At 41.2% G+C, this 25,107-nt stretch overlaps 1 protein-coding gene across 1 annotated transcript; it reads left to right on the forward strand.

The window, feature by feature from the left end:
- The first annotated feature begins 115 nt into the window (after positions 1 to 115).
- On the forward strand, positions 116 to 23,260 carry ano9b (anoctamin 9b). Its single transcript, XM_056374479.1, has 24 exons — positions 116 to 325; positions 1,766 to 1,825; positions 3,174 to 3,296; positions 3,401 to 3,540; positions 4,512 to 4,561; positions 4,665 to 4,723; positions 5,938 to 6,017; positions 6,508 to 6,642; positions 6,863 to 6,956; positions 7,166 to 7,226; positions 7,341 to 7,423; positions 9,328 to 9,432; positions 9,905 to 10,069; positions 12,912 to 12,948; positions 13,116 to 13,227; positions 16,791 to 16,845; positions 16,937 to 17,034; positions 18,229 to 18,425; positions 19,474 to 19,626; positions 20,221 to 20,365; positions 20,462 to 20,584; positions 20,677 to 20,770; positions 20,858 to 20,970; positions 22,939 to 23,260. The coding sequence occupies exons 1-24, from the start codon at positions 305 to 307 to the stop codon at positions 22,970 to 22,972; spliced, it is 2,337 nt and encodes a 778-aa protein (XP_056230454.1). The 5' UTR covers positions 116 to 304; the 3' UTR covers positions 22,973 to 23,260.
- The last annotated feature ends 1,847 nt before the right edge of the window (positions 23,261 to 25,107 follow it).

A 25,107-nucleotide genomic window follows, 5' to 3' on the forward strand; every position in this document is an offset into this window, starting at 1 on the left:
ACTGTAGTCACATTTATATTACACTATTTAAAAAGTTAGTATGTTCCATCTTTCCCGCGGAACCCGAACGCCTCATCAGATTGTCCCATCGTGCTGAAAGGTGACGTCAACGGCTCGACATACCTGTACCTGTCCACACACAGTGCAACGCTCACCTGCAAATATCCGGAAGTGAGGAGAGGAGATACGTGTTTGATATTTGCTTATGGAAATCGACGGTTAAAGTAAATATAACGTTGATGAAACGGACACAGCTGCATGAAGGACGCTGGATGAAGTTTTCTCCTCTGGAGCTACCACCGACATGTTCTTCAAGAAACACGAGGTAAACATTTGATTTCTGAATGTTCTCCATTAACTATCAGAGAAAGGTGTGGAAGCCTCAAACTGCCCAGGTTTGCGGAGTTCACCACTATTGAACACACGCAACAGTTTTTAATTCTCCTGTTGTTTAAGATTCTCAGTAAAGAACGTGCAGTGCTGACTGAACTGTGACGTTAGCCGCTCACTGTGACATCATGACGCAGCTCTTATCCATATTAATAGGACAAACCACAGATAAATAATCAATATATCAGAAATAAAAACACAAAGTAGTACTAGTTTATTTTATTCTCTCCCAGTAGTCAAAAGCTGATCATCTAATCTGACTCATTCATTATTTCACTGGTTTAAACATGAACAGTTTCTCTTTCAAGCTCAAACATCACAGACTGCACTGTGGAGAAAACTGTGTACAGACATAAACATATACAGTAGTTTTAAACTGGTTATTTAAACAGTTGCTGATTAAGTTATAACCTGTAACCTTTCCACGTTAAAATGTCTAAAAACGACTAGACCTATGTTCTTTATGTTGTTGAGTTGTGTTGTTACATTCTCCAAAATGTTTCCGTCAATTGTCAAACCAGAGAAATCAGTGATTTTAATCATTGTAATGTTTCATTGGTCGCCTGTCAGTGACATCATATCCTCTATGATCATGTGTCAGTGTGTTTGTCTGACGGAAGCTCAACATTGACTTTTATCTAGTTTTAATTCACATACACTTTTTACACCTTGGTGGTTTTCAGCTCTATATTTGAAGCAGATGAAGGATTTTATTCGTCGGAACAAATGTGAGCAGCAGCTTCACTCCGAGCTCCTGAGAGATGTCCTGTGTCCACTGTTAAAAATCTGTGTCGGAAAAACACTGTTTTTTATCGTGAAATATTAAACAAAAACACATCAGGCAGGAAAGGAAAAAACAGACACACTGAGCAGCATACAGCAGATGATTGTCATTCAAGAAACTCTAATAATGGTTTCCACACTTCTTCAGATTCTCCTGCCCTTCTTCTGTAAGTCAGACAACAGGAGTAAAGTGAGAAGTTCTGAGTGTGTCAGGCAGGTCTGGACACGCAGACTGCTAGATGTATGTTAGAGATGAAGACAAAGACAGCTGTCCATAAAAACATGCGTGAAAAAAGATGTTTAGATGAATCACAGCAGACAGTGTGAACAAGCAAAAAATGTAGTGAACTGAGTCAGTAATTTTATGCATCAACATTTACCTAACGTTTGCTAACATTAGCCACCATAAGCTAACAGGTCATGACCAGGTGAGACTGGACCAGGTGAGTCTGGATTTGAATACAGTTCTGTTATTGTTTGACCTAAATTCATAAATTTCTTACAGATATGTGTAATATGAGACCCCACCGTCAGTACCACATGTTTGTATTGTACAGTTAGTTGTAATGTTAACCTTGTCTGTGTGTTAAAGGAAGACATTGAGCTGTGGGACAGACAGAAAGACAACACTGAGCCTTTACTTCCTTCAACGGTAAGAATCCACTGATTGTCTCCTTCCTCTCTCTAACATTGAAATTGGGTAAAAGAGGCTGAATTAACATGAGGGATGGAAAAAGTAGAAGGATTTAGGACTTGATGTTCTCCACCTCATCAACAAAAATGAGCCAGACATTTATCAGACAGCTCAACACCAAATTCAGTAAAAGAGCTGGGGACGGCACTAACAACAGAAGTAATTACTTTAGGAGTGTTGTTGTTTCTGGATATCGATTCAGAGAAGTGAGCTGATGTCGCATCCCTAACTGCTTTCTAGTAAACTGCCATTTTGTTTTATTTCAGACTTATTGCCCTTCCACTGGTGTTCATATTTTCTGCAGAGCCTTTTAAAGGCTCGAGTGTGATCACTCAACCGGGGGATTTTTTTATTTTTGTTACCTAGTTTTGAATGGGGAGGGTGCACACAGCGCATTGATGAGTGACTCTCTACCTCTGGGTTCAGTTGGCATGTACCACGACGCAGATATATCCAATGCAGAAACTGAGTAGCACCCATTTGATTTGTATCACTATGAAATCACGAGATTAATGAGATAAATTAGCAGGTATATCAGCGACATAGAAACACAGAATCCCTCTGCTCTTATGAACCTGTGTGACATCAGACATGAAGACGTCAGACGACTTTTATCTTCCATCACAGTGAACCTGCTCATGTCTGCTGCCTCATTTACATGCTGTATCTGGTTTATTGAAATGTGAAGATGTAACTCTTGGTCAGTGTTTCTTGTCCTTTAATGGTCCTACCAGGTCTTCCCACAGCTGTAGCACTGATATGAGTTTTACCATGGATCTACTTCTACAGTACACCTGAACAGGTGTAGTAACCTGAACCTGCTTCTTCAGACAGAGCCCAAGCTGACTCATTGGATGAGCTGGTGATTGGCCTGTTGGCTAACAAGACATAACATGTAGATAAGGCAGGTGTGCAGGTGTTGGAGGAAAGGTTTTACCTGCTGGAGGCAAGGTGTTGGAGTGCTGACAATATTGCTCTGATCTGATTTGGACTGTAACAGGAGACATCTGACTGGTGAGCAGACTGAAGGCTGCTGTTTTTACCTGTGTGTGTTGTAGCACATTGATGGAGCAGTGGACATGAACCAGACTGATTTTAGAAAACAGTCAAATATTCAATGGTGGTAAGAGACTCATTCCCTCTAGGGCTAATTATTGCCTGCTGTGCAAAGCATCACACTTCAACATGTCCAACAGTGGTGGCTGAAATGACTCAGTGGATAACCCATCTGTCATTGTTTTATGGCGCAAGAGGTTCTAGGTTCGATCTATTGTGTCCATTATCAGTGTGTTTTGTGTCTGAACAGCCCCCCCACAGGACATTTGATTATGTCCTCGTGGCTCACAAGGTGGATGATGACAACAACCAGAAGGCTCAGAGACAGCAAGCCTTCATCCAGCAGCTTGAGAAGAAAAACATCACTGTCACTGTGAGTCTCCTCACCTGACCTGATAGATAATGTAATGTAGTGAATGACTGTATGAATCTAAGATAACCAACCCACTAATGTGTGTGTTGCTGTGTGTGTGTCAGAGGATTGTCCATGATGACAAAGTGTTCTTCGGCTTGCGTGCTCCCAGTAAGATGTTCGAAGACTACCAGTACCTCCTCAAGGTCTCTGACTCTTGCAACTGGTGTGGAGATGTGAGAGGAGCAGTCACCCAGGCAACCAGGTAATACACACATATACAGAGCACTTTCAGTTTAGCGTTTGATGACACTGAGCTATGACTGGACTCTTCTGCAATCAGAGGCTGCAGATTTATCAACATGTGTCCGCTGCCTTCAGACAGCTGCAGGGAGTTAATGAAGTGACACAGTGTGAAGCAGCTGTGGTCAGCAGAGACTCACATTCACTTAGAGATCAGTACATACTGATGCACTGATGTTACTGCTTAAAAATATTAAACATTAATTTTTATGTCAGTTTAAACAACTGTACTGACTTCAGAGTGTTTGATTAAAATAGTTTATTTGGATTTGAGGTATTATCCTGTTACTGCTGTGCATTTGCACTGAGTATTCACGATTTCCTTTCTTTGGGGTGCAAGGTGGGTGCACATGCACTGTGACACACATACACCGTGACACACATACACCGTGACACACATGCACTGTGACACACATGCACTGTGACACACATGCACCGTGACACACATACACCGTGACACACATGCACTGTGACACACATGCACTGTGACACACATACACTGTGACACACATGCACTGTGACACACATGCACTGTGACACACATGCGCTGTGACACATGCAAACCAACAAACATTGGCCACACTTTGGAATAAAATCTGAATATAAGGAATATAGCGAGAAAGCAGTACAGGTTTAGTAGAGTTTTATTTTAAAACTTCTGTTGTCATTTTCATGAATCTGCTGTGTCTTTTTTCCTTCTGACTCATTTCCAATGTCAGCAGCTTCTTTTTTCAGCTTCTTTGTCAAAGAAATTTCATATCATGCATCTTTGAAGGGTGGATTTGGATTTTAAAAATGGCTTTGTTGTATTATAGCATCACAGAAGCCCAACACATTGTGTCAGTGTATGTTTGGAAACACAAAAAGCCTGAGAGAGTAAGGGGAGCAAAGTTACACAGACAGATGTATATAAACTTTTTATTCTTTCTCCAGGATCCGGGTCGTCCATTTCATCCTTCATCAGACCTTCATCAACACTGGAGGTGATATTTCAGACAGACAAGCATGAATAATGATCATTGGTAAGACAGGTGGAAGCGAAACCACAGCAGCCTTTCATGCTGACATGTTGTTTTCTTCTCACAGAGAACCTAGAGGAACTGCTGATGAAAGATGTTTTTGAAACCATTTTCTGCCTCCATGAGGTGAGGCAGTCTTTGACTGAATGCTGCTATCCTGATGTTCCTTTGATATTGATTATCTGCTGATACTGAACCAGATCTGATATTTACATCTGCTGTTCCATGCTCACCAACTACAACCTGAACATGACATCAGATAGACTGAATTCATCCTGAAAGAAATGTTTTACCAAAGATGCAAAGTATTTACTGGAGAAGTGAATATATGCACAGCAGTAGAACATATCGATTAAATAATGAAGTTATTACTACATTATTACATGTGCACTCAGCATTATTACTACAATTAAATATAAGTAAATATATACACAGCAGCAGAGCATGTTGATTATATCAGGAATGAATAAAGTTATTACTACAGACTATCTTCCAATGGGATCACACACATACTCATCTACATGTTGGTGTTCTGACCCATGAGCACTCAGTAGTTGTTACTGCATTATTACATGAGTACTCAGCTGTTATTACTATATTATTACATGAGCACTCAGTAGTTGTTACTACATTATTACCTGAGCATTCAGTAGTTGTTACTCCATTATTACATGAGCACTCAGTAATCATTACTACATTATTAAATAAGAACTCAGAAGTTTTTACTCCATTATTACTTGAGTACTCAGAAACATTTCATGCGGAAACATTTGGATTATTTAGGGTCTGCACAATGAAACTAATAACCCATTTTTCTTGTTGATCAGTGAAGAGTGTCTGTAACGCGCAAAGTAATTCTAGGATAGAATAAACCTGAACTTATGTAGAACAAACAACACAGGTATGAGATTCTTAAAGTGACTGAAACTAATTTACAAAAAACGACTTTATACAACACAAGAAACACATATGAACGTAATACCAGAGTTTGAAAGGGAGAATATGCAATAAACCAAAATAACATGACCTTTTCCTGGAAGCAGTTTGGATAGAGAATATGATGTGACGATATGATGACAAAATAGCAGCTGTCACCTTCTAAATCTGAGAAAAGCTGTTTGATCCAGAAGTTGCTGATAGAAGTTGACGGGTTTAAATTAGTTCTTTCTATTACAAAGACATAAATATTTCTCTCCCTACCATTGACAGAGTGAACACAGGAAATATTTCGAAACACTGTGAAAAACAAAACAGACGTTTTGATATTGATTTGATGTGTTTAGTGTATTATCATTCAGGCCAAATACAGTCTGTATTTTAATTTGTTCCCTTATTCTCAGAGGAAGCAGCAGAAAGAGCTGAAGAAGAAATGGGCTCGATGGTCGGCTCTGTTTACAGGACAACCATTCAATGATGTCAAGTCAGTGAATCCACTTCAACATTATACTCCCTGTTTTGGAGGGGTGGGGGCCGCAGTTGTCTGTCTTATGTGATGGCAGACCACATTGTCAGAGTGTGAAAACCTTAGATTGGTTTAGACGGATGTGTAAGATGGTCTGTGCAGATTGTAAAAATATAGTTTCACAATATGGCTACAGAAACCCTGAACTGAGCTAATCCTTCAGCTCCTCATGAGCAGAGCTGTGGAAAGGAGAACAGGTTCTGAGGACTGTAACAGGAGTAGTGGTCACAGTAGTTTTGAACTGAACACTTGGGGTTAGACCAAACAGAGTTTACTTTTGGTCTCATCAGACCAGAGAACCCTCAGGGAAACATTAACCATGGGGTCACGTGAATCTTTATAATCCTCTGTGAAACCGTTGTTGTAAAACAATAAAACATGGGAAAGTCCAAGGTTTTATAATCTCTGTGTGTTGATGTGTTTGTCTGTGTGTGTTTCCTCCCTGTAGATGTTACTTTGGAGAGAAGGTGGCTCTTTACTACCTGTGGCTGAGCTGGTACACCAAGCTGTTGGTTCCAGCTGCTGGTCTGGGTGTTGTAGTGTTCCTGTATGGACTGGCCTTTTTTAACACCAACCCTCTCATGTGAGTCAACTACGTAGAAGTCATAAAATGTCCTTGCATTAACATAACTTGAATTTGATACTGTATGACGTTAGGTAATGCTGGTGGTAGACTTTTACATTGGTGTTCAGGAGAGCCACGAGAAGCCGGCCCCTGAAGCAGCAACTGAATCATCACCACAATGTGACTGACCTTTTATTTCTATTAACATTTGAATCTTTGTATCTGTGGTTGTCCTCAGTAAGGAAGTGTGTAACTCCAGCATCATCATGTGTCCTCGCTGTGATAACAGGTGTCCAGTGTGGCAGCTGTCAGACAGCTGCTTCTACGCTAAGGTGAATCATCTCTGTCACTTTGTTGTGTTTGTCTGTTGTCTTCAACCAGCTGCTGTAAGTTAACATCAGGACAAACTTACAGCAGCTGTTTGAAGAGAACATCTGCTATATACATAAGTCATTGTCCTGCTCTCCATCTATGTTTGAGTGTTAAAGGAGTTTTGATCTTTCCTCCTTGTTTCATTCATGATGTGTTTGTATTCACACAGCTCAGCCATCTGTTTGACAATGAAGGCACTGTGGCCTTTGCAATGTTCATGGCAATCTGGGGTGAGTCTCTTATCTGCTCTAATGTGATTTCTAATCTAATGTAAACCCACATCACAAAGTCATCTACTGTGATGTGGAGTTCCTCTTTAACTGGTTGTGTCTGTGTGTTTTCAGCTACTCTGTTCCTGGAGCTGTGGAAGAGACATAGAGCCAGACATGTTTCGCAGTGGAAGGTCTATGACTGGTGTGAAGAAGAGGTACAGTGTGGATCAACTAACAGATAATTATACTTTATCTTTGTTTAAAGACAAATCTGCATCTGAGTCTAGGTAGATGTAGTTAGCTGTAGTGTTTAACCTGACCCGAGTCTACCCAACCTGGACCCAACCTTGACCCAACCTGGACCCAACCTGGACCCAACCTGGACCCAACCTGGACCCAACCTGGACCCAACCTGGACCCAACAGGCATTCTGTTTATTATGTCTGAACTTGACACAAGCCAGATGCAGTTAGTATGAGATGAAACACTGAGTTTGTGTAGCCCTGTCACACAGTTGTTGTTACCATAGTCACAGCTTGCCTGTTTAACCTGATTGCCCTGATTACTTATTGATGTATGGGCACCTTGCAAATTACCGTCAAAAGGCTGATGTGACCAAACCCGACGCAAAACGCAAACATCCACCGCTTATCCTTATAAGGTCGCGGGGGGGCTGGAGCCAATCCCAGCTGACATGGCGGGGTACGCCCTGTACATGTTGCCAGTCTATCACAGGGCTGCGCTGACATATAGAGACAAACAACCATTCATACTCATGTGTAAACATCTTATCCTGGTTTTGAGAAACCTGGATATGTTACCTGGAGTGGTCTGAGTGTTTCTCAACTGCTGAACAGTCTCTAGAGTTTTTACTCAGAATGGAAACAAACAACAAAAGCATCCAGTGAGCAGCAGCTCTGTGTTGATGAAAGAGGTCAGCGGGGAATGGACCGAAAGGCTACGGTCACTCAGATAACCACTCTTTAAGACTGTGCTGAGCAGAGACGCTTCAGAGTGAACAACACGTCCTACCTACAACAGCAGAAGACAACATCAGGTTCCACTTCCTGTCACCAAGAACAGAAACCTGTGGATGCAGTGGACACAGACTCACCAACACTGGACAGCTGGTCTGATGGATCTGGATTTGTGCTGCGGGAGCAGATGGTAGGGTCAGAGTCTGAATCCATGGAGCCAACCTGCCTTGTGTCAACAGTCCAGGCTGGTGGTGTGATGGTGTGGAGAATGTTTTCTTCTTAATACCAATCAATAATGGTCTGAATGCCACAGTCTATCTGAGTATTGTTGCTGTACATGTTCATCCCTTCATGGCCACAGTTCATGTCACAAATTGGTTTCATCAACATGACAGTGAGTTCAGTGAACTTCAGCAGCCCCCCCAGTCTCCAGACCTGAATCCAGTAGAAAACCTTGTGATGTGGTAGAACAGGAGATTGGCAGCATGAATGTGCAGCTGACAAATCTGCAGAAATGATGTGAATCCTTATGCAAATAGAAACACAGTCATTTATCAAACATACAGGTCTGTATGTTGGTGATGGCAGTTTAAAGACAAACTGAATGTTCAACTAGATTTGAAGTAAACAAGCTGCACCAGACTGATCCTCACCGTTCAGACAGTGGACTCATCAGATGGATTATACTGGCAACATTGCACTTAATGAATTCAGTTTTTCCTGCTTATAGTTTAATACATTTAAAAATACAATAATACATTAACAGAATTTATTTTCTTCATTTAGGGCTTTTATGTTTACATTCCACACTTAATTTGATAACATAACTCTTGGAAAAATCTTAACTCAAGGTCTACTTACTCACTTTTTCTGGAGCTTTTAACCAGATCTAATGGTCTTCATCACTGCATTTGCCAATTTCTCAAATGGGTGGCTCAATTGTCATCACATTCAGTATACATGTTTTAGAGCCAATAATTACAATTAAACCAACTAATTTTTCTGATCAAGTCCTCTGTTTGTTACAGCTCTTGATTTGTGTGTATATATATATATATATATATATATATATATATATATGTATATCCTTGTAATATACCTTTAATTTGTCCGTTGAATCTCAGCTGTATGTGTGTTGACAGGAAGAACTGATTCTGAAAATAGTCAACGATCCAAACTGTACAACCAAACATTTCATACACTCCTACGTGCGCAGCACTGTGGTCCTCATCCTGGTTACACTCATGGTAAGACACACACACCGTGACACCCTCTGAAAACACCCCCAGATACACCCACTCCACACAAAACTAGGGACAGATTCATCCCTGCTTTTCACCAACATTCAACTTACTTCTTGTATTACTACATCCACATCCATCATAGAGAGAGCAGTCCAGACCAGGGCTAAAGGAAAAGTATATTTGTTAGCGGCGTTGTGCACAAATCACTGATTACTGACTATAACGGGAATGTTCTAAGAGCTCAAAATGAAACTGCATCACATCAGTTGACTCTACCTGGAACGACAGATGTAATATCATATTATTGTCAGTTATATAATCTCAGTCATTTCCCGCTGATTTAGGAACAATTGCAATTTATTGTAAAATACAGATGTATGGCATCAAACAGTTTGCAGCTTCACATAACTGAGAACAAAAGAAGAGGATGAGATAAATAGTGTGGATGCACAGTCAGCGTGTCTTTGTGTTCCAGCTGATGCTGATCATCGGCCTCACTCAGGCTCTGGTGGTGTTTCGAGTTGTGGCCGGCCCCTTGATCTCTGAGGGCAGCTGGGCCTTCATTCGAGACCACGCCAACACTGTGGCTATGATGCTGGGAGCTGTGCTGCACTATGTCACCATTCAAATCATGACCCGGGTAAGTTTCCTCCACCATACTCTGCCTTAAGCACATTAATACAAGACATTTTCATTTACAGTGCATCCAGAAAGTATTAACACCCTTTCACTTTCCCCACATTTTGTTATGTTACAGCCTTATTCAAAAAAGGATTAAATTCCTTTTTGTCCTCATCAATCTACACACAATACCCCATAATGACAAAGCGAAAAAGGTTTTTTAGAAATTCTTGCAAATTTATTAAAAATAAAAAACTGAAATATCACATGTACATAAATATTCACACCCTTCGCTATGACACTCAAAAGTGAGCTTAGGTGAATCCTGTTTCCACTGATCATCCTTGAGATGTTTCTACAACTTGATTGGAGTCTACCTGGAGTAAATTCAATTGATTGGACATGATTTGGAAAGGCACAAACATGTCTATATAAGGTCCCACTGTAGACAGTGCATGTCAGAGCAGAAACCAAGCCATGAAGTCAAAAGAATTGTCTATAGACCTCTGAGACAGGATTGTATCGAGGCACAGATCTGGGGAAGGGTACAAAAACATTTCTGTAGCATTGAAGGTCCCGAAGAGCACAGTGGTCTCCATCGTTCGTAAATGAAATAAGTTTGGAACCACCTGGACTCTTCCAAGAGCTGGCCGCCCAGCCAAACTGAGCAATCAGGGGAGAAGGGCCTTGGTCAGGGAGGTGACCAAGAACCCAATGGTCACTCTGACAGAGCTCCGGCATTCCTCTGTGGAGATGGGAGAAACTTCCAGAAGGAAAACCGTCTCTGCAGCACTCCACCAATCAAGCCTTTATGGTAGAGTGGCCAGACGGAAGCCTCTACTCAGTAAAAGGTACATGACAGCCCGCTTGGAGTTTGCCAGAAGGCACCTAAAGGACCATGAGAAACAAGATTCTCTGGTCTGATGAAACCATGATTGAACTCTTTGGCCTGAATGCCAAGCGTCACATCTGGAGGAAACCAGGCACCGCTCATTACCTGGCTAATACCATCTCTACTGTGAAGCATGGTGGTGGTGGCAGCATCATGCTGTGGGGATGTTTTTCAGCGGCAGGAACTGGGAGACTAGTCAGGATCGAGGGAAAGATGAACGGAGCAAAGCACAGAGATATCCTTGATGAAAACCTGCTCCAGAGCGCTCAAGACCTCAGACTGGGGCGAAGGTTTACCTTCCAACAGGACAACGACCCTAAGCACACAGCCAAGACAACGAAGGAGTGGCTTCGGGACAAGTCTGTGAATGTCCTTGAGTGGCCCAGTCAGAGCCCAGACTTGAACTTGATTGAACATCTCTGGAAAGACCTGAAAATAGCTGTGCAGCGACGCTCCCCATCTAACCTGACAGAGCTTGAGAGGATCTGCAGAGAAGAATGGGAGAAATACCCCAAATACAGGTGTGCCAAGCTTGTAGCTTCATATCCAAGAAGATTTGAGGCTGTAATCGCCAAAGGTGCCTCAACAAAGTACTGAGCAAAGGGTGTGAATACTTATGTATGTGCGATATTTCAGTTTTTTATTTTTAATAAATTTGCAAAAATTTCTAAAAAACCTTTTTCGCTTTGTCATTATGGAGTATTGTGTGTAGATTGATGAGAAAAAAGGGAATTTAATCCATTTTGGAATAAGGCTGTAACATAACAAAATGTGGGGAAAGTGAAGGGGTGTGAATACTTCCCGGATGCACTGTACATAGACATGTAGTGATTTTTAAATCAGAATTGTTAATGCTCCCTGTTTGGTGGCACTGGCCTTTTACTAAAGTGGAAAAATATGTCATTACTGTGAATATTTATGTGACTTAGAAAATACCAGCATTACCAGAAAGTAACTTGGAAATTAAACTTTTAAAATACTCCCCAACGCTCCTCTCACAAACAGCCTCCAGTCTACTGGACATAACAAAACACACACATCAGAGCTTTTAACTGTGTTTCAGTATTTGTTGTGTTACACATGGGTGGGTGTGAGTGGAGAACAATGGGAAAAAAGAGATGCAGAACCAGAGACAGTGGATACACCTGAAGTTACAGGTGATTAAGTGTGTAGTGTAGTTGTGTAAAAGATAATCAGTGTCTGTGCTTTCAGGGTGTTTTCACTTCATTCCCAGCAGCTAAACTTCACAAACAACAAAGACGCTTTCAGTATAGGTAGTTTTTGTCAGACATGACACCACTGAGGAAACAGGAGGAGGGAAGCTCCTGAAAACCAGGTGTCATACAGAGCATTCAGCAAGTATCAGACCCCTTCACTTTCTTCTCATTTTGTTATGTTGCAGCCTGATGCTAAAAAAAAAAAAATCATTTATCAGTCTACACTCATTACCTCACAGTGACAAAGTCAAAGCAGAAATGTAAACATCTTTCCAAATGTGAAAAGAAATTAAAAAGTAAAAACTGAAATATCACATTGGCATAAGTGTTTAGATACTTCACTGTGACTCTGGAAGTTTTGCTGAGGTTACTTCATTTCTCCTGATTGGAGTCCAGCTGTGGTAAACTCATGATGTGGAAAGACACACAACAGTGAACAAATCCCCAATTCCTAAATCCAGGTGTGCAAAGCTTCCAAATACTTATGTTAATGTGATATTTCAGTTTTTCCTTGTTAATAAGATTTCTAAGATTCTTTTTTTGACTTAGTCATTATGGGGGATTTAGGTAAAATGAATTTAAACAATTTAAGCATAAAACTGGAACATAATAAAACGTGAAAAAATAAAGGGGTCTCAACACATTTTAAATGCATTGTATGTGAAACTAAGAGATCCCTGCTCCTCTAAAGGTCTACCTGCCAATGATGTAATAACCATAAAATCTGTCATGTCTTTGTGTTCTATCTCTAGGTAAACCGATGGGTTTCCCTCAAGCTGTGTGACATAGGTGAGAATCAAGTTAGATGCTTTATTACATTTGTTGTGCTGCAAGTACCAGTAATAAATTATTATATATGTTATTAGACATTTGGTCAAATATCTCATCAGTAACATTCATGCATTTTATCCATTTGCTCTGTTTGCGTGTGTGTGTGTATGTATGTGTGTATTCAGAGAAGATAAACTCATTTGCTGCCACGGAGAGGAGCTTCACAGTCAAGATGTTCACCTTTCAGTTCTTCACTCTCTTCTCTTCACTCTTCTATGTGGCCTTCTTCCTGGGCAGGTAAAACTGCAACTGCAACTGTCTCTTTTTGTTCGGGGGAAATATAAATACCACATCGAATCATGAAATACTATTAAAATGCACTGATATTACTTTAAAGTTTCAATATCACAAACACGTCAGATGTATCAGTTGATTAGACCTGGAGTCGACTCGCATTTTGTCAAATGGCTGCACTTCTTTTTAGTTGTGTCATTGACAAACAAAATGACTGCAGCACAGAACTAATTGGAGGAAGAGACATGGATGGAAATGGAAGACAGCATATCGCTGAGCATGAGGCAGCCTGGCTCTTGTCTGGCGGCTGCTCCACAGCTCTCAGAGCAACCTCTGATCCAGACGCTGGTGAAACCTCCATGAGTCACCATGAGTGAGTGCCTGACAGCGCTGTCAGCAGACCAGCTGTAGTGTGCTATTATAACTGAACGGTGATCAGGACACACACTTACTTTCTCTGACTGTGTGGAAATCTGATATTTTCACATCACAGATGATTAACTAAGACACTAAAATGTGAGCCTTACCTTTAAGAGTTTAGTGTTGGGTGGCTTAACTGGCACAGACTGTGCAGGGGATTGAATAATATGTTTTTTTTAAGCATGAACCACAAAACATGTGAAAATGTAATATACTGTTTCCTGTGACCTGCATTAGTTCAACAGCCGCTTCATCTTCAGGTAACGTTAACTGCAGCCTGCAGAAACATTGTCCATCTATTGACTGCACATTATTTCCAATGTTTGTGTATTTGTGCAGCGGTAGCACAGGCCTCCAGTCAGGTGCACACTGATGCAGGAAAGAGTTACTGAATGTGTCACAGCACATATTTGCTGAAAACCTGACACCCTTTCAGCTCAGTACAATCTCCATGGTTTAGGTTTGATACTGAGGAAAATCAGGACAAAATCACAAATTTGCCTCAAAGGACTTAACAATCTGTGTAGCATCACAGCTCCCTCTGTCCTTCGACTCTCCAATCATAAAAGGAAAAACTCCTTATACCTTAGGAAGAGCAACAGTCCTCTGTCCCTCCTCCAGGACACACACATATGCAATAGATGTGGAATCTTCAGAACAGAGCAACAAAGTATGGACAACATTATAGACTGACAACATTAATGAAGAATATGATCACCAGCACAACTCACCTCTTCTCTACCATGAAGACCTGGAAAGAGGACAGACTACACAAACACACAAGAGGCAAAACCCATAGACAATCAAAGAATACGCCACTAACTGAAAGTTACTGAATGTTACAGCGTGAAGATGAGTTTTAAGTTTGGATTCAAAGCTTCACTGATGTCAGACAGTCTGATGTCAGCAGGGAAGTGGATTCAGAGGACGGGGGCCTGATATGAAAAGGCCCTGTAGCCAGCAGACGTCTTCTTAGCTCTGGGGACAGACAGGAGCCCTAAATTCTGAGAATGTAGAGCATGGGATGGAATATAAGGTTTAAGGAGATCAGACAGGTGTGAAAGCATCTGCCATAGACAGAAAAGACTGAGGGTCCTATCTTACACCCGGCACAAAGCACAAGTGTCTTTGCTAGTTCCAGATCGACACAGTTGTCATTTTCCCGTCCAGTGCCCATGTTGTTGAAATAGCAAATACACTTGCACCTATCTGAGCACCTATGGGCGTGTTGGTCTTAAAATGAGGTGTGGTCAGGCCCATTGCTGGTGCATTGATATCTGTGGAAAAGGACTGACCAACAAAAACCTGGACTGAAGTCAGTGGTGCAGTATTTCACTGTTATTTTAAGGCTCATTATCAAGAGAGTAACATGGACCAACATACACAGGCACACACAGCTCACACACTCTGCCTGTTACACACAAGCAGAGTGAGCTGAAGATGCTCTTAGATGTTGGATGAGTCAGGTGAACATTACAGTGCAGCCTCAGAAGGAGCTTCTTTGTGACGTGTTGTGTGTTGGATAACGTTGTCATGTGTCATGGACGTCTCTTGCATGAGGCTCTGCAGAGAAGCTTCTTTTTACTACCTGGTAACTCCTCCACAGTGTTCCACATCCATCACCTACATTTGTCCACAGTTTCATAACGAACCGAAGATTCATTCACACTTCTTATATCACATCAAATATTTCTAACGTAGTGATTTGTGCTGTTACTTCTCTGTAGAGCTGTGAGCAGAGCGTTGATTCACTCAGACTTTTTTCCCGCTCGGGCAGCACAGATCTGCTGCCTTGTATCAGGATTGCACTCACTGGTCAGGACTTGATTGACTGGTCAGGATTGCACTCACTGGTCAGTCACAATATGTGATCAACTGACCACAAATAGATTCTAACTCTGTGTGAAAGACCGTGCTATTATAATAGCAGTACGCCAAAGGTGCAGCGGACCTGGCTTTAAAAGGGAATTGGAGATACACTGTGATTGGTTTACTGGATGTTACTCCCAAAACAGCATGCGCCTGGAGCAGTGACTGTTTTTTTCTTCCTTCCTCTGTTACATTGGTGAAAGAAGGCGGTCTTTGTGAGGTCTTTAATGTGCTGATTGAGGGAGAGGGTAGGCTCAAATGAGACACCCTGATTCTTGGCTGTCAGGCTGTGAAAAATCACCCAGTAGTCAGGAGTTACTGTAACTTGATCAAACTGGCTAATTGCTGTATACCAGACTGGGCCAATGACCAGCATCGCAGTTTTATCTGAATTTAGGGACAGGAAGTGATGACACATCCAACTTTTCACAGCAGAAAAGCAGGCCTCTAATTTCATAACTTTAGAAGAGTCATCAGTTTTTTCAGGAAGGTACAGCGGAGTATCATCAGCGTAACAGTGGACATTCATCCCATAACTGCGTAAATGTGTGTGTTTTAAATATTCCAATTGAAACCTCTAGATAAGACACAGAGACTGACAGCATGATACACTCCTGTACTATAATGTTGTTACTGTATGATCCAATCAGTTAAAGCTAAGAAAAAGTGGATCCAAATACACAACACGATTGACAGAGGATATCATTAATCACTAACTACATTAATTCATAAAAAATTGTATGTTAAGGTCACAATTAAGTCATTAAACCTACGTCCTAAAGTGAAGATGATAAGAAATTAAAGGAATATTATATAAATAACAAAGAGCTGAATGTTGTGTGTGTTTTTCCATTGATAGCTTCTTGCGGTTTTCATGTATTATCAGACATCTGCTACAGATTTCATGACACAGAAACACAACCAGAAACATAATCAATGACCAGTTTGAGGTGATGTGGTTGTTGTTCCTTATGCAAACAGTCGTCTGTTTAATAAGACTTAAAATCAATATTGATCAGACAGTGTAGGAGACACATTTACTCACTTTTAAGATGATGGAGTGAGTGTTCGTCTTCAGATAAAGTTTTGCCAACTGTGATCAGCTATCAGTAGCTAATTCTCATTATTTTTAAGTAATTCCACCTTTTCTCCCAGCGTGAAACATGAGCTGCCTCTCTTTCTACCAGTGTTGCCTACTAGTCCTGTATACAGACCCACCCTTAAGTTCAGAGGTTTAAACTGCAGCTTGTTGATATGAAATTGATGCTCTCTCACAGGATAAATGGCCATCCAGGAAACTATGTGCGTATCGCTCGGTGGAGACTGGAGGAGGTGAGGAGGAGATTCACTTACTGTTCAGACATTCACACACTACGTCTGCAACACGGTACTAACTCTCACATGTGTTCTGTGTGTCTTGTAGTGCCATCCTAGTGGCTGTTTGACAGACCTTTTCATCCAGATGGCTGTGATCATGCTGCTCAAACAGACTCTCAACAACATCTTTGAGTTCACAGTGCCGTGAGTGTTTTCATTTACAGTAAAGGTCCATATAGTATGGAGGTAGATTTCCATGTGTTGTTTGATTATAAAGCAGGTCTAGGTTCTATTATTAATCCTGTGAAAGTATCAAAGCCTCAGTCCACAGACAAACACACACAGCCTGTAAAACCAGCTGTTATTGTGGCTGTGTATGTGGATTGCAAACTTGCTTACTCATACTTGAGGGGTGATATCCATGGCCTGGAGTTGGAGCTCTGAAAAAAGGATAAGCTTCTTCACAGCTTTGTCTCCATTCTCTGGCCATAATTTCCCCATATATGCCGTTGGCAGAGACAGTAGAGAAACCGAGATGCTTCATTTCTGTTTATTTCCTGTATCTGTGTCACATGGGTTTCTTCACCTCCCGCCCCTTTAGGAGACCAGCAGCAGGTCTCAGTGGATTCATTCCAGTGGGCGAAGTGAATGAGATCACAGATTATCACAGATTCTTTGGCTCCATAGTCACCAAAATAAATATTGGACCCAGTTTTCACAAACCACACGTCTTCACAACATTCTGACATCAAAATGAAATTTTTCAGACGAACAGATACAGAGAAAATTAACTTTATTGGAGACCTGCCTCTGTCTCAGTGCCATACCCCTGCCAGATCTGTCAGCTGCCGACATCGTTTGCCAACCGATGACCAGATGTTTAGATGGACCAGAGTTATTTTTGGATTGAGTTACTTATACGTGAAACCATGGATTAAACTTTAAGACTTAAATAAAACATGTTTCATTGCTTAACAAGTTGCCTTGGCTTGAGGGAGGGGTCTGGGGACAACGCCCACGTAGGAGACCAGAACTGTGTCCCATTTCATATCATTGGTGCTTCCTGTAATGTGGTATCTTCTGTATAGAGGATCTTATGCTGCCATCACACCACTGCCGGTAGATGTTCTGTCCATGCAATCGCCTTAATGTGACCGCCAGTCTTTCATCTGCAGTTCCAATCAATGCCATTCAAAACTCCACATGGTCTGGCAGAAATGTCAAAAATATCATCAAATATACACAGCGATATCAAAATAATGTAATGTAATGTAAAATATGGGACTTTCTAACCTTTATCTTTGTAAGGCAGCAGCTGTTGAAGGGTTAGTGTCCAGACCTCATCAGGCTGACCGCACAGTGTAAACATGTCACACTCTCCATTCATGTGTTTTTCAGCTGGTTAAAGAGGTGTTTGAGGAGAAACGCTGCAAAGAAACTGGAGAGGAAGTGTGGCTACTGCTACAGGAAGGCCTGCCATGATGAACAGGGACGTATTGAACCATGTGACATCTGTAAACTTCGGGACTGGCTTCGTAACTACCACCTGGCCGACACAGATGCCTTTAGCCTGTTCAATGAGTTCCTGGAGATGGGTAGGTCCACAGTCTCTGCCCTGACCATCACACCTGAAAATGCAACTCACTGGTTTGAAGATGGATTGTTAGAGCACACAAAGGCCTGACAGTTCCTGGCTGAATAATGTCAGAACAAGGGCTAGTTATCATTATAGCCACTTTTCTTCAATCCTAATTCTACCAGCAATGAAAGTAAATGTATTTATTTATTTGATAGGGACATTAAATGTTAATGAACATCAGTACAAAATACACAATGTAAACATGCTGGATTGTAAATGTCGATTTACATCTATAGTCCCTGGGCAGGTAACAAAAACAAAACACATTACACCACTACAAATATAAAATACACCAGATAAAAAAGGGCAAATACATTTTTCTGCATACTGAGTTAAAAATGATCACAGATGTGGTTTGACTTGATCCAGTGTTTGAGAAGTGTCTTAAAGGTGGGATATGTAGGACACTCCCTTATTGCAGGTGGGAAACCATTCCGATATTTACCTCCCTTTACTGACAGCACAGTTTGTCCAAATGTGGCGCAACATAATGAGCCACAAGACCAGCACAGTCTCCAGAGCTGAACCACATGGAGCTGGTCTGGGATGAACTGGACAGAGGGTGAACGCAAAGCATCCTGACATACATAAGTGTGAACTTATGTGTAACTTTCTGAACCATGTGTGATTTCCACTGTAGAAAGAATGTGAGCTTTCAGCTGCAGGAGGAGTCAGACATTTAGATTTTATGATTTCATTCCAGAATCACTTTGTAAATTTCAGTAACATCTGGAAAAATGGAGGTGTTCTAAAACATTTGCCCATTAGTGAATAGAGTTAGATACATTCACTTCAATGGGAAAATGTAACATGCACATGCAACATCAACTTATACATATATTTAATAATTGCACATCAGGAAAAGACATTGACAGTATTATTAGTTCTTCTTCTCTTAATAATTCTTGATGTAACAGACGGTCTTATATATTCCAGAGGAAGACAAAATTAAACCTTTTAAAGAATTAAATGTTAATGTTATGGGCTTTGTCTGTGCACTCCAGTGGTCCAGTTCAGTTTCACCACTATATTTGTGGCTGCGTTCCCCCTCGCTCCCCTGTTGGCGCTCATCAACAACATCTTTGAGATCCGCTTAGACGCCATCAAGATGGTCGGCCTGGAACGCCGGCTGGTTCCCAGGAAGACCAATGACATTGGTGAGCTGTGTGTCTGTTTATATATGAGTGAAAGGTTTCTGTGTGGAGCACACTGTTGTATCAGTTTCACATCACTGAATCATTTCAATAATAGATAATAAACATCGGCTGTCAAAAATCTGAGCCAGCTGTGAAGCCAAATTCACAGAAGAATGGGCAGGTATAAGGCAACAGGAAACCTTCAACATACCCTCATTTGGGTTGTGCCGATGGACGATGATATTGATGTTTATGAGAACGATCGCTGATAGCTCATGTCTTTGCAAATGTCAGGACGATATTTAACTTGTTTTCCCTTTAATGTAGTAACTTCTTATTTGTAGTATTCAATTAATCTCAAATTGAATTTGCCCCACCACAGTTTCACGTATCTAACCGCATGTAACCATGAGTGCAACACGCACACACACACTCCGATCAGCTGACTGTAATGAAGCAGCTTGTGTGTAGGTGCTGCTCCGTGATTACAGAGCGGAGATCGACAGACAGAACACGTCATTTAGTTCAGCTTCTCAGTCAGTTATTCAATCATTATTTGTGATGACAATTTTGTTTTAACATAGACATAAACATCTTACTGTCTTCTGTGTACAGGTGTGTGGACGAAGGTGTTGGAGGCCATCGGTGTGTTGGCGGTCATCGCCAACGGCCTGGTCATTGGAGTGTCATCGGACTTTATCCCACGCCTCGTCTATCGTTATCGCTACGGCCCATGTGCTACTGGAAGCACTCACACACAGTCAGTCATGTTTCAGCTGGTACAAACATCTGACATCAAGTCAGCAGAGTGTTTTCTGTGTTGTGTCTCATGGTGTGTTTTGTGGTGTTGTTGCAGCTGCATGCAGGGCTACATCAATGACACTCTGTCCACGGCTTTGATTAGTCACTCAGCAGTTCAGAAGGATTTTAGTATTATTCAGATGAAGACAGAGGATGGATTCAACGTTACACAGTGCAGGTGAGACCACCTCACTGTTATTCAGCTCTGTCCAAACATACAGAGTAATCAATCACAGATGTGTTAAACTGGACAATCTGTCTCATGCGCAGCTATAGAGACTACAGGAGTGATGAGGACTACACACTGACCTCTCAGTTCTGGTTGGTCCTGGCTGTGCGTTTCGCCTTTGTCATCCTGTTTGAGGTTCGTATTCCAGATGGGGCCGAGGGGGTGTTGTTCATGTGAATCGATGAGGCCAGTTACATAGTTGTTTTGTGTCTGTTTCCACAGCATGTTGTAGTGGTGTGTAAGTTTATAGCCGCCTGGTTCGTCCCCAACAATCCCATGCAGGTGAAGAATCATCGTCTGACTGACAAACTGGCTCGGCTGAAGGAAGAACTCCGGTGAGTCAGCATTACCACGAGACAAATATCATGTGACAAGCTGTGAAAACACTGTTGGAACGTCTTCATCATTAAAATGTGTCTCGTAACCAGATTGTACGTAAATGTGATTTTAGCCTGATTATGTTTACACCTGGTATTAATATGAGTTCACATTGATCGATAACCCTAACCCTAGCCCATGTCACATCCTGCTCTTGTTGGACATTTGTGGACATAGAGCTGCTGCGCCTCTTCGCCACAGACGTCAACTGTGAAAATAAGTCAAAATCAGTATTTTGTGGCGGCCAGTCACTATAAACCACCAAATATTTATTTTCTAAATCATTTACAGTCGCACTGCTTCTCAGTCCACTGCAGGTACACAGTGCACACACACACAGACACACGTACACACGCACACACACACACACACACACACAGCAGAGCAGAGGCTGCGCCGGACTACATTAAGATTACTGCAGTTGACGTTACTATCACTGAACTTTACGTTACTGTCAGTGTAATAAAAAGTAAAAGTCCAATAAGAACTTTATCCAACCTCCTGTTCAACTAGCAACAAACAGAAAAGAGATATTTACATCTGTTTCCTCCACCGACTCCTGGTGTCTTTTACATTACAACATTGCGCTGGTTAAACTAATAGCGAACTGTTATGTTACAGTCAATTCAAATCCTGTTCTAATTAGTCCTTTTTAAAAAAGAAGCAGTAATATTCTGAGATGTGGATAAGGTTCAGATAAAATCCAAACGATACCTGTCCCTACAGCTGGTTAATGTCTGACTTTGGGAGGATGAGCACATCACAGTTCAAATCCCTTCACTTTAAATCTTGTTCAACCAGTGTTATTTTATGATTATTATTTTCTACGGTGCACAGTGAGCTCAGTCACAAACATGTGAAGGATTACTCCATGTAAGTGTTGTCTGTTCATTAGTAGACAGAGCTTTTTTTTTTAAGTATATTTTTGGGGCTTTTTATGCCTTTATGATAGCACAGTAGAGAGAGACAGGAAATGGGGAGGCAGAGAGAGGAGGAATGACATGCAGTAAAGGTCCGATGCGGGATTCGAACCAGGGCCGACTGCAGCGAGGACTGTAGCCTCTACATACGGGCGCCTGCTCAACCCACTGCGTCACTCGACGCTCTGTAGACAGAGCTTTTGACCTTGTAGCTGATAAAAACTCTCATAGAGTCGCCTGCTGCTGCCTGAGAATTTACACCGAATAAGTGTTTGAGAAAATGTTTAGGCCTGAATCTGGGGTTATTGATCATGTCATTTAAAGTTTCTGGAGGAAAATTAATCATTTAGATTAATCGACTATTCGATAAAATAGTCGATAGATTAATCATTAGAAAAATGGTTGGTAGTAGGAGCCCTAATGCCAAATTTAAAGAAGTTCCTTCAAGGCGTTACTGAAAAATCGTGTCCACCAGAATGGGACAGACAACACGAAAACAATATGGCTGTGGCTCTGAATACCGCCAGTGCGGACACATAAAAATAGGAGAAGAAGAACAGAAGATGGCAGCCATCCATGACGCTGTGTTATTGTATTTGCTTGCTTTAAAAAGCGGAGGAAGAAGCCTTTGACAACTGGAATGCTGAGGACAAAAAGCAGAGGAGACTGTGATTTATGCAGCTGGCTAATGGCTGCTAGCTCCTTCGCTGCTACCTTGATGGTTTGAAACATTTACGCACAATTACACATTTCAGCCCATCTAGTCGTTGTATGTGGATTCATAATGCAGTTGTTTTGTGTCTCTGTGGTAAAATTCCTTCCCGGATCACAATTCGTCCTCAATGCGTCTTGGGTGCATTTACACCTGTACTGTCATGTGGTGAACCACTATCTGACTGCAATCCAATCACCCAAAACATATTTTAATGCCAGGTGTAAATGTGATAGACAGGATGTGGTGATCTTCTTGTTCTACATTGTGCATGTTTTCTTGGTTTATTTCAGAGAAACTAAACGCAGCAGATCGACAGACGTCTGAACCTTCCACTGAAAACTTCAGATCTGCTCCTGCTGGTTAAAGTGTGAAGTAAAAGGAGGAATTCTTGTTTTTATAATTTATATTTGTTGTTGGACTATGAGGCTGGACTCCATTGTAATGTTGTGTAAAGATTTTTGTGTGATGATATTATTGAATAATGTGACCACACAACAACCACCTTCTACCACATATTACATAACAGTTGACAGTCATATAATTTTTTTATACTAAAATGTAAGAAATAATTTATTTTCATCATTTGATGTTGTTAATAAATTGTCGACTGAGTGATCTGGTTAAAGGAACAGGTTTCTGGTCAGAGTTAGAGGAGAAGATATATTCTCTGTAGATATATAACCTGTTCAGTCAGACAGTCTCCCCGAACACCTACACCTGCAGTGTACACTGAGTGTACAGTGTGCAACCATATGATGGCACATTACGTACCAGACAGGTGTGTAGACAGGTCAGGGATCTACCAACACAGTTCACTGAACACTCATTCAATGAACATTTTTCCTGACAGCACCTCATAGCTCAGTGTGTCCCTCAGTTTACCTTCGTCTGCTGCACCACACCAGACCAACTGTTGGTGTTAAGCCTATAAACTGCCAGTAATCAGAATGCATGAGGAAGTTAAAGTTCAATAATGAAATACAGTCTGACTCCCACATTTGTTAATGTCCAGTTACAGTTCTAACTCAACATCCACAGATGGTTATTACTTAAAATTAACAATCTATTCTTCTGAGACTGATAAAGTTATCATGTATCTGACACTGTCAACATTATTATTGAATATATCATTCTCTCAAAGGTTTTGTTTTATACTTTTGTTAAATATGTCAAGCTCCTCTAAGGTCCCAAGTGTGTGTGTGGTTTAACAGTAATCTGAGACTATCTGTACCACTGTATGGTTGATCCATATAAGTTGTTCCAACAAATCATCTGAGCTGTACTGAGCCTTGTGATGTGGGATCCACAGGATGGTGTTATTGTGTCCCATTGAGCTGTGATAAACTTCTTCACTCTGTGGCAGTAACTGACACTGTGTCACACAATTGAAGACTGATTAATGCAAACAAGTATATATATAATCATATATATATATATGTATGATTGTTGACGTAACACCAAAAGGACTTTGATTATCACTAAGGTGTGAATCCTAAACTCTCATACATGCATACTCTACTATTCTATAGAATGGGTGAAATGTAACAGACTTAAATGAATGACATAGCTGTATGTGTTTAAGTCCAGTAAAATTAAGCAATAACTATACTAAACAAAAACATAAACATAATCCTTTTGTTTTTGCTTCTATTTTTCATGAGTTGGAATTGAAGATCTGAGACTTTTTTGAGCCACACAAAAAAAAAACTTCTCAAAATGTCTTCACAAATGTCTTCACATCTGTGTTAGTGAGCACTTCTCCTTTGCAAAGATCATCCCTCCACCTGACAAGTGTGACGAATCAAGATGCTGATCACACTGCACAGGTGTGACCTGGTCACAATAAAAGGCCATTTTAAAATGTGCAGTTTTATTTTGAAAAAATTATTTTTTTAGTTACTGAACTGTGTGACCTGGGCTACAGATGTGCATTTTTTGGGGGGGAAGGATGTGGGTCAGAAAACAAGTCAGTCAGGAAGTGGATCGCGCTGTCGTACACGCAGATCCAGAGCATCCAAACCTGCGAAGTGGTAGACATGTCTGGTGACTCTGCAGGTCATGCAAGAACTGGGGTGTTTTAGGCTTCCAGGAACTGTGTACATCAGGCTGCAACAGGAGGCAATGGCAGCAGATGAAGGGCACGACAATGGGCCTCAAGATCTCACGGTATATCAGTGTGTGTGTGTGTGTGTATCTTTTGTGTTTATAGAAAAAGTCTTACAGATTTATGCAATGTGTGTGTGACTCATTAGTCAGGTGGCATCCTTTGTGAGTGAATGCTGCATGAGTAAGTTCACCCAATGATCCTCCAGTGACCCTAACTGTGAAACTTCAGTCACCCATCACCTGGAGTCCAGCACGCAACTAGTCCAGAGACCCTGAGTTCTGTGTTGTGTACCTGATGTTGCTTTTGCCACCATACACATCTGAAATCGCTCTCTCTCCCTTTGTGTCTCTCT

Source organism: Seriola aureovittata, chromosome 1, assembly GCF_021018895.1.
Source record: "Seriola aureovittata isolate HTS-2021-v1 ecotype China chromosome 1, ASM2101889v1, whole genome shotgun sequence".
Taxonomy (NCBI): Eukaryota; Metazoa; Chordata; class Actinopteri; order Carangiformes; family Carangidae; genus Seriola; species Seriola aureovittata.